This window comes from Doryrhamphus excisus, chromosome 21 (genome assembly GCF_030265055.1).
Source record: "Doryrhamphus excisus isolate RoL2022-K1 chromosome 21, RoL_Dexc_1.0, whole genome shotgun sequence".
Taxonomy (NCBI): domain Eukaryota; kingdom Metazoa; phylum Chordata; class Actinopteri; order Syngnathiformes; family Syngnathidae; genus Doryrhamphus; species Doryrhamphus excisus.
This window is the reverse complement of record NC_080486.1, coordinates 9,063,140-9,081,843: the sequence shown is the minus strand read 5'-3', so window position 1 is coordinate 9,081,843 and position 18,704 is coordinate 9,063,140. Positions and strand designations below refer to the sequence as shown.

Genomic DNA, 18,704 nt, shown 5'->3' with positions numbered 1-18,704 from the left:
CACAGGACACTAGTTTGAGGCCCCCGCCTTGATATGAAAGTTCAATGTCAGTGCGGCCCGCGCAAGTTTGATATGGATGCTGTATGGTATCATGTACCCAGAAAAAAATATAACGTTTGATTAATGTTCATGTTAAAGGTTAAATAACTGTTAATAGTTATCCTCCCTATCCGTGTGGAAGTGGTAAGTTTTTGGCCATTTAAGTTTAAAGGAAATAACTTGAAGGCTACCGTTTAGGTCGCTAGCTCTCTAGTTTGCAAGTTAGCATGTGTCTCAAGACCCTGCAGTTGCGCAATATGTTGTAAATAAAAAGTATAAATGTGACTATAGTCGTGTTTTGTCATGTCTACAGGGCTCTAATAATGCTTTGTTCATTTTAATCTGAAAAAATAATTTGTCTACCCACCAACTATATGTGTTTTTTATTATTTGCCGTTTTATTATTATATTTATTTATTACTGATTGATTGATTTTCTTTATTCTTGATTTGTTTATTTGTCATCTTATTTTGCGAAGAAAAATAAAAATTAATATATTTGAGAACAGTGGAATGTTTTATCAGAGCTTTTATTGAAGAAAATCAGAACCAAAGCACTGAAAAAGTTTGTATATTTTTCTGTTTTTAATAAATGCGTTTTTTTTTTTTTTTTGGAAAACCTGATGCGGCCCAGCCTTGCCCAGACCCTAGCTCCAGTGGCCCCCAGGTAAATTGAGTTTGAGACCCCTGCTTTAGGGGGTCTTTTTGATAAACTACTTCAACTGCATCATTATACAGTGGATGGTTTTGAAACCTTGGTGAGTATAATTTGGCTTTTTTTTGACAAGACTGTCAGTAAATTAAAAAAAAATCAGGAGATGAGGAAGACGTGGGTTCGATTTGAAACGACCCCCAAGCATACAGCAAAAACTACATGGCTGTAGTACAAAGTACAACAAGGTCAATGTTCTATAGCGGGCAAGGAGAAAAACCCAGATCGCAATCCAATCGAGAATTTGTGGCTGGACGCTCTTCAAAAGAGCTGTTCACGCTTGATCCCCGAGCTTGGGGGGGGGGATTGCAGTGTCAGCAAAGCTGCACCTGAAGTTTGTGAGTACTTATGCGGTCCTTTACTTCACCTTTATATATGAGTAAAGATGAGTAAATCTGCAGCCAAGTAGAAGATGTTATGTTGTTCCTCCAGCTAGCGCTGTGGCTACGCATACTTTGATGTCACCAAAATAAGTGGCTTTAGTAAATATGTCGCTTGCTGTTAAGTCCCGCTGAACTAAGAAGAAAGAAGGAGGAAATTGGACTGAAAATGAGCTTACATCTGTGGACATACAGCATCATGGGTAAGGCAATGTCCAAAAAGGGGAAATTGGACCCATAATTTGAGCAAATATTTAAATAAATAGAGGTGCTAGGTTCCTGTATCTCAGGGTTGGGTAGACTTTTTAAGTTAAAAAATATGGCTAAAAATTCAGTGCTCATCAAAGTGAACAAGTGGTTAGCGTGCAGGTCTCACAGCTAGGAGACCTGAGTTTGATTCCACCCTTGGGGTTCTCTGTGTGGAGTTTGCATGTTCTCCCCGTGCATGCGTGGGTTTTCTCCGGGTACTCCTGTTTCCTCCCACATTCCAAAAACATGCTAGGTTAATCGGGGACTCCAAATTGAATGAATGTGAGTGTGAATGGTTGTTTGTCTTAATGTGCCCTGTGATTGGCTGGCGACCAGTCCAGGGTGTACCCCCCGAAGACAGCTGGGATAGGCTCTAGCACCCCCGAGACCCTCGTGAGGATAAGTGGTACAAAATGAATGGATGAATAATAATAATTATGATTATTATAATAATCATAATTATTATTATAATTAATAATAAATCATTGTAAATAATAAGCGGTCGAAAATGAATGAATGAATGAATGTCTACTATATTGGGTAATACAACTACATAAGTGACTATAGGGGTGTTAGTTAATGTGTAGGGGGCTCTAATAATAATAGTATTACGATTTCAAAGGTCAAAAACCGATTTTTGTGCTCTAAAATGACAATACCAATACCAAAACTAATCAATTAACTGCGATAAACGAGGTATTACTGCACTTTGAAAATCAATCAATCAATCAGTAATACATAAGTAAAATAATAATAAAACATCAAATAAGAAAAACGTAAGAAACCACATACAGTTGGTAGAGAAATTATTTTTTCCAGATTCAAATGTACAGTATTAACAGTTATTTAACCTTTAACATGAACATTAATGAAACTTAATAATTTTACCCAATTAGCAAGTTAGCATCGTACTCAGTTCCATCTGGGAGCAGCGTCGTAACTTTAACAACATGTTTGATGAGATGCTTTATCTTGACGAGTATTTTCCATTTTAATTCCAAATCATTTCCTGTATTTATTTGTACCCTAGCGTCATAAGCCTTTAGCTTCATTGCTAATCCACAGCAAAACAGGGCAGGGTAACAGTATGGGCGGGGCAAAATCATGTTAATTGTGTCCGGTGTGCACACAGCTTTAAGCTGTCATTTCAACATTAAACTTTGGTATCAAGGTGGGGGCCTCAAAGTAGCGTCTCCCGCGGGCCGCGAGTTTGAGACCCCTGCTATAGAAGGAGTCACAAGTATGTCCTCGTTCCATCAAGCTAGTTGTCATGGCAAAGAAATCCGTGCATGAAAAATGATTTGCGGCTTGATAGTCAAGTGACTCATCGTTGTGTTTTAAGCGACGCCCTATGCCATTGGACTCAGGGAAACAGCAACGGTTCGTCGTGATCCTGAAACAAAGCTTGCAAGACGAGACGACGTTGATGCCGTCGGGCTTGTCTCGCGACAGGCAGTGAATACAAACCAGACCCAATCATCCCGTCGCTCCCTCCCTGACCTTGCGCTGACCCAACCCCCCTCGGACCTTGCTTTTAGTTTCCCTCTCAAGCCTCAGGCAGTTAGCCAGCGCTCACCCCCCCTCTGTGGGAAGCAAACGTAAGACCTGCACCGAGATAGCGATTCCTTGTGTCCTCAGCAGGAGACACAGTTTCATTCGCGAAAGTACCCCCCCCTCTTGTCCTTCAATTTTTTGTTGATTTTCACTTGAACGCTCTGTCAGCCCCGCCAATCCCTTTGCAATATGTCGCCATATCTTCCAGCCTTGATTTATTCAAAGCCTCCTCTCCTCGTGTTGACGTCTGCCCCTCGCAAGCTAACGACAAAGCCAGTTCCTGTCATTGAAACGCATCGCAGCTCATCCCCCGATACTAAAATGCAATCCCGAGTCCGATGTCGGGATATTAAGCGGTAAGAAGACAATAGATAAGGCCAAAGAGACATTGATGGATGATGTGAGGCCTGAGGGCATGACAGTGAGGTGTCCGGGAGACGGCGCGACAAATGAGACCGATAAAACGCACCGACGGACTCCTTCAGGGGGAGTCACGGATCCTTGTTTTCTTGGCGGATCATCTATTGTGATTTCGATAAGTATCGTTTCATTCAGAGGCATAGTGGCCAAGCTTCGATGATAAATAAGATCCAACAGTTAACTGCTGAGTGTGTGGTCTATAAAAGCAAATAAAAGCTTTAACCCCTGTGGCTGTAGGCAACCTCCGAATTGATGTAGCTGCATTTGAAGTATCATGAGTAGACATCATTGAGCATCTTTATCTACCTCTGCATGCGCTTTATAGTGTTTCTACTGAAGGTGTCCCGATACAATCCAATAGGAAAGCAGGAAGTGAACAAATGTAACAGTTACTCATTGTAAAAGTACCAGATGGAGGGGTAGGATTTAATAAGCTTTGCTTCTTCCTACTCCTTTTGTATGGTCATATCACCTCGTACTTTGGTACAGGACAAAAAATTAAAACATTAAAAAATTTTAATAAAAAAAACTTTTAGGAAAGCAGGAGGTGAACAAATGTTATTGATTGTAAAAGTACCAGATAGGGGTAGGATTTAATAAGCTTTGCTTCTTCCTACTCCTTTTGTATGGTCATATCACCTCGTACTTTGGTACAGGACAAAAAATTAAAACATTTTAATTAAAAAAAAAACCTTAAACTATATTAGGAAAGCAGGAAGTGAACAAATGTAACAGTTACTGATTGTAAAAGTACCAGGTGGAGAGGTAGGGGTAATTTTTAATAATTTTTAAATATTTTTTAAAATAATTTAAAATAAATTTGAATATTTTTTAATAATTGTGAAATTGATGAAAAATTTGTGAAATGGAATTTTTTTTTCTGAAATGCATGAAAATGTGTTTTTCACAGGAATACTTGCGCATGACAAGTTTTGCACTTTTTCTCAGACTTTATTGAAAAATACATACGGCCGACATCAGTAACGCATTACCTCTGGAGTCTGGAATCAATCTCTAATCAATATCTAATTAATGAACTAGAATGGATGAACTAATCATCTGGCTGAGACGTTTGTTGGCAAAATATATACGTGTTAATAAATGACCTAAATTAAATTACGCCCCACCTGAATTTTTTGTAACAACAAAAAGTTCCATCATTTTTAAAGGTCAAAATACCGTCTTATATTTGGGTCAATTCCGCATTACCACATGTCATGGTGTCCATATGTAGCAACGGAATACCGTCTGCCACCGTCAAACACGCACACTCGCTTTACATAAAACAGTGTTATTGTAGCGGGAACCAAACAGTGTGGGCTTTAATCCCATCTCTCCTGAGAGATGGCGCTGGCACAGCTCGCCGGCAGCTCGTTTCCGCCTCGGTGCTGTTCCGCCGCGATGACTCCATGTCGGATCGGGAGAATGTTGTTTCCACCTCTGGTGCATGTGTTGATTATGCCACAGTGTCCTCGGAGAAACCCAAAGTCCTGATACCGCTTCATATAGACCAGGGGTGGGCATCTTTGTGTGGAGTTTGCGTGTTCTCCCCGTGCATGCGTGGGTTTTCTCCCGGTATTCCGACTTCCTCCCACATTCCAAAAACATGATAGGTTAATTAGCGACTCCAAATTGTCCATAGGTATGAATGTGAGTGTGAATGGTTGCTTGTCTATATGTGCCCTGTGATTGGCTGGCCACCAGTCCAGGGTGTACCCCGGCCTCTCACCTGGAAACAGCTGTGATAGGCTCCAGCACCCCCACAACTCTCGTGACCATAAGTGGTAGAAAATTAATAAATGAATAAATAACTATAGGGGTGTTATTTCATGTCTAGAGTGCTCTAATCCTGTTTTACTATGCACTAACTATAAAGGATGTCCAATAATTATCGGAACTGATAATTCATTCATTCATTCATTTTCTACCGCTTTTTCCTCATGAGGGTCGTGGGGGGTGCTGGAGCCTATCCCAACTGTCTTTTGGGCGAGAGGCGGGGTACACCCTGGACAACAACCTTAACATTATTAGAGCCCTATGAACATAAATAGCACCCCTATAGTCACCTTTACACGCATATATTTGTTCATTTTCTACCGCTCATCGCCGAGGGTGCTGGAGCCTATCCCAGCTTGTTGCCAGCCAATCACAGGGCACATATAGACAAACAACCATTCACACTCACATTTATACCGATGGACAATTTGGAGTCGCCAATTATTATGACTATTATTATTATTATTTTGAATGTGGGTACCCGGAGAAAACCCAGAGAACATGCAAACTCCACACAAAGATGGCCGAGGGTGGAATTGAACCCGGGTCTCCTAGCTGTGAGGTCTGCACGCTAACCACACGACCACCGTGCAGCTCTATTATTCTTCTTCTTATTATTATTATTCATTTTCTACCGCTTTTTCCTCACAAGGGTCGCGGGGGTGCTGGAGCCTATCCCAGCTGTCTTTTGGGCGAGAGGCGGGGTACACCCTGGACTGGTCGCCAGCCAATGGAACTGATAATTATCACCAAAAATGCCATAACAGTTGATATCGGTATCAGATTTTTTCCTGATGAAAACCGATATTAAAAAAATGCTGTATAGAACCAATATGTGAGGAGATCGATCATGTTACACATATCGGTATTGTCTGATATCGGTATTGTAAATTGAGAGTTGGGATGATATCAGCATCGGACAGTATCGGACATCCGTGGATTCACATAAATATTTGTCCATTGTGATTCCTTACCATAGTTATGCACTTTTTAACCATACGCCATAACTTCATAAATGGACCAGTGGGGTCCCCAGTTTGAGAATCCATGGACGAAGCAACTATTCACCAAGCTCTGGTCCGTCTGTATGAGTCATATCTCTGCTGCGCAGCACAGGATTTCCAAAAACACTCGAAAGATGTGCCTTTGTTTACTCTCAAAACGCCATAAATTGGCCAACGGCTAGCGCTGACAGCTGGACAGCAGACGCGTCACTTTTCCAAAACCGGCATTTTTTTTTTTGTTTGCTTGACTTAATGGGATATATCTTAATGAAAGAGACGCTGTCAGACGGCAACCAGCTGCTTGTCATTTCTTCACGGAGCGAGAAGCAGTCTTAATTAAATAAACATGCCAAGTATATCATGCAAATTGTTCCACAGCCGGAGGAGAGGGGGAACGGTGGTGGTACTGAATCGGCAGGTGATGAACGTGCCAGGAAGTCACCTTGAATGTCTTTCACATGAATTCAGCTGGAAGACTTTGCTTAGACTCTCAAAAACAGCAAAAAGATGCACACTTTCACTTGTATCGAATACTATTTTTGTTGAGTTTTGAGCATCTTCCTGTACGACATAGTGGCCGATGTCTTATATGTCTTATTTTCTGTTATTATGACTACTATAGGGCTGCACGGTGGACTAGTGGTTAGCGCGCAGACCTCACAGCTAGGAGACCCGAGTTCAATTCCACCCTCGGCCATCTCTGTGTGGAGTTTGCATGTTCTCCCCGTGCATGCGTGGGTTTTCTCTAGGTACTCCGGTTTCCTCCCACATTCCAAAAACATGCTAGGTTAATTACCGACTCCAAATTGTCCATAGGTATGAATGTGAGTGTGAATGGTTGTTTGTCTATATGTGCCCTGTGATTGGCTGGCGACGAGTCCAGGGTGTACCCCGCCTCTCGCCTGAAGACAGCTGGAATAGGCTCCAGCCAGTACCCCCCGCGACCCTCGTGAGAATAAGCGGTAGAAAATGAATGAAAAATAATAATAATTATTATTATTATTAATAATTCAAAATAATTGTAAATAATAAGCGGTAGAAAATGAATGAATGAATGAATGTCTACTATATTGAATAATACGACTATATAAGTGACTATAGGGGTGTTATTTCATGTATAAGGGGCTCTAATAATAATAGTATTACGATTTCAAGGGTCAAAAAATGCTTTTTTGTGCTCTAAAATGACAATACCAATACCAAAACCAACCAATTAACTGCGATAAATGAGGTATTACTGCACTTTGACCCCCCCAGGTCGATAGTTTTGTTATCTTATGCTCCAAAATGACTTAATTAATTAATTAATTCATTTTCTACCGCTTATCCTCACAAGTGTCGCGGGGGTGCTGGAGCCTATCCCAGCTGTCTTCGAGCGAGAGGCAGGGTACACCCTGGACTGGTCGCCAGCCAATCACAGGGCACATATAGACAAACAACCATTCACACTCACATTCATACCTATGGACAATTTGGAGTCGCCAATTAACCTAGCATGTTTTTGGAATGTGGGAGGAAACCGTAGTACCCGGAGAAAACCCACGCAAACTGCACACAGAGATGGCCGAGGGTGAAATTGAACTCGGATCTCCTAGCTGTGAGGCCTGCATGCAGCCCACTATGTGGACAATATTAAAAAAAAAAGCCCCAGGAACTAGTTTGGTTTCCTCACACAAACACCAAGCAGTTCACGGCAGGACTGCTGGTTAATGACAGGAAAAAGAGAGCCGCACATGGAGGTGAGGAGATGGGAACCTGTGGGTGGATGGAGGTGTCGTTGGGGGGGGGGTGCATCTGCATTTCAAAAGATGCGGTTTGAGACCCAAACATCAAAGAGCTCCAATGTCAAGATTTTGTTTCGGGTTGACGAGCTAGCATTTGAAATATTTGAATGTATCTACAATAAATTGACTTAAAATTAATACAGTGAGGTTCCTAGGCTATATTATGTCAAATTCATCTAAATCAGGGGCGGGCGGACCTTTTGACTCACACACAAACACAACATACTTACTCACGGTGCAACAAAACACATCCACCGCATCACATAAACCAACTACTACTCTTACAACTAAGCACTAAAGATTAACTGGTAGTTAATCAAGGCAGCCGAATACACACCCTGGGGTTAAATAAGTTAGATGATTGCCAAACCAGGCGGCACGGCGGTCGAGGGGTTAGCGCGCAGACCTCACAGCTAGGAGACCAGGGTTCAATTCCACCCTTCACTCTCCCCGTGCATACATGAGTTTTCTCCGGGTACTCCGGTTTCCTCCCACATTCCAAAAACATGCTAGGTTAATTAGCGACTCCAAATTGTCCATAGGTATGAATGTGAGTGTGAATGGTTGTTTGTCTATATGTGCCCTGTGATTGGCTGGCTGGCGACCAGTCCAGGGTGTACCCCGCCTCTCGCCCGAAGACAGCTGGGATAGGCTCCAGCACCGCCGCAACCCTCATGAGGATAAGCGGTAGAAAATGAATGAATGAATGAATGAAGTAATTTTGGAGCATAAGATAGCAAAACCGTCGACTGGGGGGGGGGGGGTCAAAGTGCAGTAATACATCATTTATCTCAGTTAATTGGTTGGTTTTGGTATTGGCATTGTAATTTTAGAGCACAAAAAAGCGTTTTTTGACCTTTGAAATCGTAATACTATTATTATTATTAGAGTCCCCTATACATGAAATAACACCCCTATAGTCACATATATAGTCGTATTATCCAATATAGTAGAATGAATGTGGGTGTGAATGGTTGTCTATATGTGCCCTGTGATTGGCTGGCCACCAGTCCAGCGTGTACCCCGCCTCTTGCCCGAAGACAGCTGGGATAGGCTCCAGCACCCCCTGCGACCCTCGTGAGGAAAAGCGGCAGAAAATGAATGAATGAATGAATTGCCAAACCAAACACAAAACAATGATTCGGTGCGGTAGTTCATGTGGTAGTTATTGATTTTTTTTTTTTTTGGTAAATCTACTCAAATACATACAAACAAAAGGAATAGATGCCCCTTTCTGAGGATTAAACTACCAGGTTAGTAGAGCAGCATCAGCCATTTTCTAATACATGATGACAGTGAGCATCATCGCATAATAAAAAGTGGAGCATCTGCAAACACTGGAGTGTGACTTTCAGACTGCCTCGGTTGCCGCGTTGGATCAGCTCGTAATCCTCAGCCCCCTTCAGGCGCCCGGCGGTGCAGATAAAGCTCGCTTTGAGATTGCGTCCCTTCAATGCGCCATCAATGTATCAAAAAAAGGAGACATTTCGCCGCACAACAAGCAGGTCGACCAATAAAATATAAATATTAGTAGAGTAAAGAATATTATTTCATTCACGTACGGTAGCCACTTGAGCTAATTTTAATCTTGCTTTGAATCACTCCAATGACAATTAGGGATGCTGAACTGTTATGTTCACCTCCTTGTATAGGTTCCATGATGGGGGACTGAGGCTTCATTGCTCTCAGGTCCTCAAAAACAGCATACAAAGCATCTTTGATTAGGGTTTGGGTACCTGATTCCTAAAAACAGCAGAGTGCACCTCTCATATAGAGGTGTTTAGACTGGCATTTTTTCAGCTGTTTAAACGGCTAAGGGCTTCTCTCGTAGACGATCTTTGACAGATTCCTAAAAACAGCAGGGAATTTTCATCAAATAAGAATTTTGATTAGCGTTTTTGCAGCTGATTCCAAAAAACTGAAAAGTGCTTATCTCATACAGAGGACCTTTGACTGGCATTTTTGCAGCTGATTCCTAAAAACAGCAAGTTAGATTGTCTTTGGTTAGCGTTCTTGTGGCTGATTCAAAAAAACTGAAAAGTGCTCATCTCATACACAGGACCTTTGGCTAGCATTTTTGCAGCTGATTCCTAAAAACAGCAGTGTTCCTCTCATATACAGGATCTTTGACTGGCATTTTTGCAGCTGATTCCTAAAAACAGCAGTGTTCCTCTCATATACAGGACCTTTGACTGGCATTTTTGCAGCTGATTCCTAAAAACAGCAAGGTAGTTTGTCGATTTGTCAGTGCTCAGCTTATACAGAGGACCTTTGGCTAACATTTTTGCAGCTGATTCCTAAAAACAGCAGCGTTCCTCTCATATACAGGACCTTTGACTGGCATTTTTGCAGCTGATTCTGAAAAACAGCAAGGTAATTTGTCAGTGCTCAGCTTATACAGAGGACCTTTGGCTAACATTTTTGCAGCTGATTCCTAAAAACAGCAGCGTTCCTCTCATATACAGGACCTTTGACTGGCATTTTTGCAGCTGATTCTGAAAAACAGCAAGGTAATTTGTCAGTGCTCAGCTCATACAGAGGACCTTTGGCTAGCATTTTTCCAGCTGATTCCTAAAAATAGCAATGTTCCTCTCATATACAGGCCCTTTGGCTAGCATTTTTGCAGCTAATTCCTAAAAACAGCAAGGTAGTTTGTCTTTGGTTAGCATTTTTGCGGCTAATTCCTAACAGTAGAGTGCTCCCTTCGTACATAAAGGCATTTTTGCAGCTGATTATCAAAAACAGTAGAGGTCTACTATCATATGGAAGTGTTTTTGCAGCTGATTCCTAAAAACAGCAAAGTACTCTTCTCATAGAGACAATCTTTGACTAGTGTTTTTGCAGCTGATTCCTAAAAACAGCAGGGGACTCCTCTTATGTACACGACCATTGTCTTGCATTCTTAAAGAGGATTCCTAAAAACAGCAGGGACTTTTGTCATATAAAGAATCTTTGATTAGTATTTTTTGCAGCTGATTATCAAAAACAGTAGAGGTGTCCTCTCATATGGAAGATCTTTAGTGTTTTTGCAGCTGATTCGTAAAAACAACAGGGCACTCCTCTTATGTACACGGCCATTGTCTTGCATTCTTAAAAATGATTCCTAAAAACAGCAAGGACTTTTGTCATATAAAAAATCATTAAAAAAAGATTGGCTGATTGCAGCTTGCTCCTGTCACACAGAGAAACTTTGACTAGCATTATTGCAGCTGATCCTTAAAAACAGCAGTGTACCTCTCAGAAACAGAACCTTTGACTCACATTTTTGCAGATGATTCCTAAAAACAGCAGAAAATGTTGTCATATAAATAATCTTAATGTTATCTGGTTAGCATTTTTGCGGTTGATTCCCAAAAACAGCCAAGTGCTACTCTCGCACAGAGGATCTTTGACTATTGACATTTTTGCTGATTCCTAAAAACAGCAAAGCATTCCTCTCATGTACCGGACTTTCGGCTAGCATTTTGCAGTTGGATTCTGCCATTTAAAGAATTTTGATTAGCTGATTCATAAAAACAGCAAAGTACTCCTGTCATATAGAAGATCTTTTTTTTTTTTTTTGCAGTCTGTCCTTAAAGAAAGCAGACCACTCCTGTCATACAGATGATCTTTGACTAGCATTTTTGTAGTAAGTCATGCAAAAAGCACAGCTCCTGTCATATACACAATCTTTGACAAGCATGTTTCCAGTAAGAAACTAAAAAACAACGCAGAACTCTGTCAAAAAGATGATCTTTGACTGGCGCTTTTGCAGCTGATCCCTAACAACAGCAAACACTCCTGTCATACAAGCTTTTTTTGCAGTAGGTCCTTCAAAAACAGCATAGAGCATCTTCTACAGTCTGTTTTATGACTTTATTTAAGACTATGTTGTTAATTTGGTGAATTAAAAGTTTTAAGATAACCAAGCCTTGCGATCACATTATACAGCAAATAAGAATGACAGTGTTAAAATAAACATTAGAGTGCCTAAATGACGATTCTGTGTTGTGACATGCGTGTCAACACAAAATTAGATGCGAAGTGACACTTCGCGTCATCTTTCCTGTCGAGTGAATGACAGCTCAACACTGACAAGCACGCATCCTAAACACAACACAGACAAAAATCAACGCGTGAAAAAGGTCGGCGTATAAACTTACAGCGATGGTTGCGACGCTTGCCCTTGTACATGGTCATCATTGTGTGCCGGTGTAGCTTGGAGGAGACAGACAGAATGAGACTTCCTGACTGGGAAGAAATGATCTCTGACTGAGCAACTACCGCCGTTTCTTTATGGATCGTACCAAGTTTGGAGAAAGAAGGAGGGGGGGTTGCTTATCGCAATATGTATATTAAGGGGTCAATATAAAATTTTGAATAAAACCAAAACATACACATGTTGCCAGAGACCTTAATTAACATATGCTAAATAGTTTAGACCAGAAAAGCTGCTTTTGTAGACGGAAAATACCACCACCACCACCACAATAACTAGCCTAATAAACTGACTTAATTAATTAATATTACCCACATTAGCTGTGAAAATATTTTAAAATAAGACAGAAACGCCACATCTCAATGTTATTTATCGTTAACAGAAACTAATAGTGACCACAAGACTTTTAAACACGCAAGTATCACATGCTAGCATAGCTCTTGCTACACTGCTAGCCCACAATGGCACTTTCCAAAATGGTGACAACAAACAGGTCTAAAGTGAATAGAGTAATGTTCCCAGGTTGTGCGTCAATACGTTTGTATTGTATACATACTTTTATTTGTTGACATGCTCATATTTATCACTCTTTCTAGCTATAAAGTATCATTTCTGTACACAAGAAAGACATCAGTGGCTAATCACGTTGCTCCATCTACCTTTAAATCCCCGTATGTAATCTCTCAATATATTCCTTGATTATTATCTCTCAGCCAAAGTTATATTATCTGATGACTATCTCTGGGTGACATTGGTTTAAACAATTATATTACTGGTTATGTGCTGCCTTTATTATTATTCTTATTAAAAGGCGTAATGAATTGTGCCGTGGAAACAAAAAGACAGCAACCAGGGATGCAAAAAAATAAACAGCATTGCGCTATAACATCCTCCCTTGAGGTTTCATTTATTATATCTGCGTGTAAGTGATTTTATTATTCATTAGGCTCTTTAAAATGTTACAGTGAGTGCACGCGGGTGCAGGTCTTTTATGAGACTATTTACAGGATTTATTATGCTGCACCGTGTTGCATTGTTTTGCCCCTAATGAATTGCTGTACAGTACTGTATAACTGCATAGCGTTTAAAGAACAACAGCGACATCTGATGTTCACAATAGAACAATACAACACACCAAAAATGTGAATTCGGCCAATCTTTTGTAATATATACATATATTTTTATTTCGAATCTTTTCACTTCATCTTAGTGTAATAATACCAATAATAATATGCCAAAACTCATCAGTATTATTAGTTATTATTTATTTTATTTAGTCGAGCAACACAAATATAGCGCTACAAGTCCAACAGTGGCCTCTAGTGGTAAAACTACAGAATGTAAGCACCCAATTAAATCGATGTTGAATCTATCCTGTTAATGTTCTCATAGAAAACCCGTCAGTTATAATTCATACATTTTCTTCGCTTATTTTTTGTTCATTATGTATATTTAATTAATTTATTTGACTTTTCAATTCAATCACATAGGGTTAAACAATGTAATAGAGTGCCGATAATATATCTTGGATGCAATGGAGTCACAAAAATCACTAAATCAGAGGCCAGGGAACCCATTTATGGATAGATAAATATTCATAAATGTTCATTTTCTGTGATTATATCATATGTTTGACATCCATTATATGTATATGCTATATTATTAGCTTTGGAAGGATTTGGAAGCCCTGTTTAGAGGCTTCAGATTCATAACATGGAAGCCATGGAAGGCAAAAAACAAATAAAACAATTGCATTGGATTACATTGTGCATGTCTCCAGTCTCTTGTAATAGCACCCTGTCTCCACAAGATGACGCTCAATGACCACAAAGGCCTCCACATGCACGGATAAGACAGTCACACGGTTTCCACCCATCATTTCCAATCCAAAATGAACACTTGAATGATGCATTCCCCTTATTGTTATAACAAGCCCTCTTTTCCCTTCTTCTCATGGGGGTCTCGCATGCTCAAATCTCCTACGACAGCATGAAGCCATGAAGGCATCACTTCCTGCCTGCGTAAACAACACACAGACGGCTCATTCATAATTCCGGCGACAGACTTTTAAAGCCGGCGGAACCCTCAAAATCCCACAAGTCATCACTTTAGATGCGTTTACCGTCATTGGACCCATTTTTGGTCTATCCTTCAACATTTGGTAATATGTGGTCACACAAGTGTAAAAAGAAGTTAAGCCCTAGTAATGTACAATGTACCATAAAAGTGTAAAAATAAGTTCACCGCTGTAAATAGTAAAAATGAGGGAAACATATCACCCCCCCTATCGCTGCTGCCAGGATGTCTTTTCCTCTCTTTTCCCTGCCTGCCTGCACAAAGTCTTAGCGGGGCGTGAGGCACGGTGCGGACAAAGTGAGATGGATGACTGCGAGGATGTTGGCAGAGGAGAAGTGCAGCTAATTCTCTGATTGGAAACCCTGCAGTTCACAAGGCAGAGAAACACTGAGCCGTGAATCAGAGTGCAAGGCTCAGTGGGATGCAGCTCGCTGTGTGTGTGTGTGTGTGTGTGTGTGTGTGCGTGTGTGTGTACGTGGGCGTCTACATATGTTCATGTCTGTTAGCGTGAAAACAATTGCCTCAGTGTGCGTATGTACTTTCCGATGACACACTCGCTTGAGCCAGTAATTTGGGACACAATCAATCCGGTATAATTCCTTCTCTCACGTGGAATTTTTAATCAACTCCGCCTCTGGAACCGATCCTGCGTTCGTCAACCAGTGTGTCAGAGTGAGGGATGTTCACTAGAGCATAATCGTGTTCTATATACATTGCATCATACACTCATTCGCGTTTATAAATGGAATATCTTTCATAGAAAACATCTTTACAACCTTAACATTATTAGAGCCCTATGAACATAAATAGCACCCCTATAGTCACCTTTACACGCATATATTTGTTCATTTTCTACCGCTCATCCTCACGGGGGTCGCCGGGGGTGCTGCAGCCTATCCCAGCTGGTCGCCAGCCAATCACAGGGCACATATAGACAAACAACCATTCACACTCACATTCATACCTATGGACAATTTGGAGTCACCAATTATTATGACTATTATTATTATTATTATTATTTTGGAATGCATAGGGAGAACATGCAAACTCCACACAAAGATGGCCGGGGTGGAATTGAACCTGTGTCTCCTAGCTGTGAGGTCTGCGCGCTAACCACACGACCGCCGTGCAGCCCTATTATTATTATTATTATTATTCATTTTCTACTGCTTATCCTCACAAGGGTCGTCGGGGGGCCTGGAGCCTATCCCAGCTGTCTTCAGGCGAGAGGCGGGGTACACCCTGGACTGGTCATCAGTGAGGGGCTGAGGGGGGATAACGTCATTGCAGCACCCCAATGAATGCGTTGCTCAGATGCAATGAAGTATGGGAAAACTTGTTTTTAATATTCATATTGGTACATGTTTGTATATTTGAGTGTGAAGTTGCTGTATGATGACTTTAGTGACTGTTATATTGTTATATACAATATTTTTATACGCTATACTGTTATATACAATCACAGGGCACATATAGACAAACAACCATTCACACTCACATTCATACCTATGGACAATTCGGAGTCGCTAATTAACCTAGCATGTTTTTGGAATGTGGGAGGAAATGGGAGTACCCGGAGAAAACCCACACATGCACGTGGAGAACATGCAAACTCCACACAGATATGGGTGGGAGGGTGGAATTGAACTCGGGTCTCCTGGCTGTGAGGTCTGCACGCTAACCACTCGACCGCTGTGCAGCCCTACGTTGTTATTATTATTATTATTATTATTATTATTATTATTAAAGGAGTTTTTTTCATTCATATTGGTACATGTTTGTATATTTGAGTGTGAAGTTGCTGTATGACGACTTTAGTGACTGTTATATTGTTATATATAATATTTTTATACACTATACTGTTATATACAATCACAGGGCACATATAGACAAACAACCATTCACACTCACATTCATACCTATGGGCAATTTGGATTATTATTATTATTATTATTATTAATAATAATAATAATTCGGAAAAGCCTGTTATTCTGGCAATCAAGTCTGGTGCTTAAAGAACATTACTGACAGCTAGTGGCCAGTATAGGATACTACATGTCACAATGCGCCTTCTTAATGCCTTATATTAGCAAGACCCTGATATGCCACTTTGCTGTTTCATAACATATTAATCCCATTAATCCCATGGTTAACTCAGCATGGTGTAGGATTCTAATGTTAAAAAAAAGAAAAAAAACTGCAGGTGTTCGGCCTCTCTGTGACAGTGCGGCAACCTGACCTTTACACTGAGCACTAGCTAATCGGACGGGGCCTCATATCTGAGCCGACAAAGACTCCAGGGATGGCGAATGTGGCCTTTTACCACTTCATAATAATTGATCCAGTCATGGCCGGGCGATGAAGACTTAAGACACGAGTGCTGATATATTCCCCTCAAGGTGCAACGACGGCGGCGGCGGCGGCGGGAAAAATGCTCACGTGTTGTGTAATGCTTTGTGGCTGGTCATTACACATTCAGTGATAATTGCCGCACACGGGGGTGGGGGGGCAGGCGGCGTGACCTCGATGACCCCCCTTCTGCTTACGGCACAAATTAGAAATCACTGTGACAGACTCACCGCCCTCAGTGAAGATGGACGGAATAAATAAAAGAACATAAAAAAAAAATAAAAAAAAATCCAGCCCGTAACCTCGCCTTAGGCCGCTCTCTCGACGCCATTCTCCTCGCTCCTCTCACGCTCCTCTGATCCTCCATGGCCAATTACGCTGTCCAGCTGCAGGCCGCTGAATCACCAACACACTGACTCAGAGCTTTGGGGGGTGGGGTGGGGGGGGGTCAGGGGAACTTGGACCTCGCTGTCCAGAAAAGGGCACCGCAGGCATGATGGTCGCCATCCTGGTCTAGCCTCAGGTAGCACTTTCTGATCATGCTGAAGTATTCCCGTTCTAAAAGCGGCCACTTGGCCTTTGAGGACCTCACACTTGACCTACTTTAGGGACCAGAGGAGCATCTTTTTAAGGGATGGCATTGATTTGATTAAGACACCACATTGGCTGCTCACTGGGCCACATGAATAGGACACACCAACCATTACACTATCAGAAGAAAGATTACATGATGTTACATAGGAATCAAACTAAACATATAAGACCCTGATATTCCATGGAAATATCTCCTCTTCCATATATGACCACAATATTCCATAAAACACCTTTCGTTATTTCTACTGCTTATCCTCATGAAGGTCGCAGGGGGTGCTGGAGTCCATCCCAGCTGTTTTCCGGAGAGTGGCGAGGTACACCCTGGACTGGTCGCCAGCCAATCACAGGGCACATATAGACAAACAACCATTCACACTCACATTCATACCTATGGACAATTTGGAGTCGCTAATTAACCTAGCATGTTTTTTGGAATGTGGGAGGAAACCGGAGTACCGAGAGAAAACCCACACATGCATGGGGAGAAGAGAGAGAAGAGATGGCCAAGGGTGGAATTGAACTCGGGTCTCCTAGCTGTGAGGCCGGCATGCCAACCACTCAATCGCTGTGCAGTCTGCCGAATATTTTCATTCATTCATTCATTCATTTTCTACCGCCAGCCAATCACAGGGCACATATAGACAAACAACCATTCACACTAACATTCATACCTATGGACAATTTGGAGTCGCTAATTAACCTAGCATGTTTTTGGAATGTGGGAGGAAACATTCCTTAACATTCATTAAACTTTCAGACCGTTTTAGTGTAGTAAATACATCTGCATCTTATACTTTTGATGATGTGTGTCTTTATTTGAGGAGCCCAGAGAGGGGCTAACGTCATTGCAGCACCCCAATGAATGCGTTGCTCAGATGCCATCCAGTATGGGAAAACTTTTAAGGAGTTGTTTTTTTAAATACTCATATTGTTACATGTTTGTATATTTGACGGTGAAGTTGCTGTATGATGACTTTAGTGACTGTTATATTGTTATACAGTGCACATATAGACAAACAACCATTCACACTCACATTCATACCTATGGACAATTTGGAGTCGCCAATTAACCTAGCATGTTTTTGGAATGTGGGAGGAAACCGGAGTACCCGAAGAAAACCCACACATGCATAGGGAGAACATGCACACTCCACACAGAGATGGCCAAGGGTAGAATCGAACTCGGGTTTCCTAGCTGTGAGTCCTGCGTGCTTACCACTTGAATGCTGTGCAGCTTATATATTAACATGACATTCTATATAACATCCCGATATTCCATATAAGATAATGAATGTTCCATACAGTACATTACCTTGATCTCCCAATATTCCATGTTAATTCCTGATATTTCATACATAATCCTGCACATAGAATTCCAGATACCTGATATCAGACATAGAAGCCTAGTATTCCATATGTAATGTTTGTATAACAGCCTGTTACTCCCTATATAGTCCAGTATTCCATATGACTAACTGATATTCCATATATCACCCTGCTATTCTACATAACAGAATGTTATACCCCATTCCTTTCTTGTTATTCCATATAGAAATCCTGATATGAGTAC

The 18,704-nt window shown here is 41.2% G+C and overlaps 1 protein-coding gene across 6 annotated transcripts in view; it reads right to left on the bottom strand.

Annotated features, from left to right (window-relative positions):
- The window catches only part of LOC131108654 (RNA-binding Raly-like protein), a 109,557-nt gene that overhangs the window by 16,235 nt on the left and 74,618 nt on the right, over window positions 1–18,704 (bottom strand). Inside the window, exon 1 of one of the 6 annotated variants that reach the window (XM_058059848.1) lies at window positions 12,060–12,335. The exons of the other annotated variants lie outside the window; for them this stretch is intronic. Coding sequence (XP_057915831.1) covers window positions 12,060–12,099 — 40 coding nt within the window. The 5' untranslated portion in view covers window positions 12,100–12,335. Of the gene's footprint in view, window positions 1–12,059; window positions 12,336–18,704 lie in introns of those variants that run through there. 6 annotated transcript variants of the gene reach the window in all.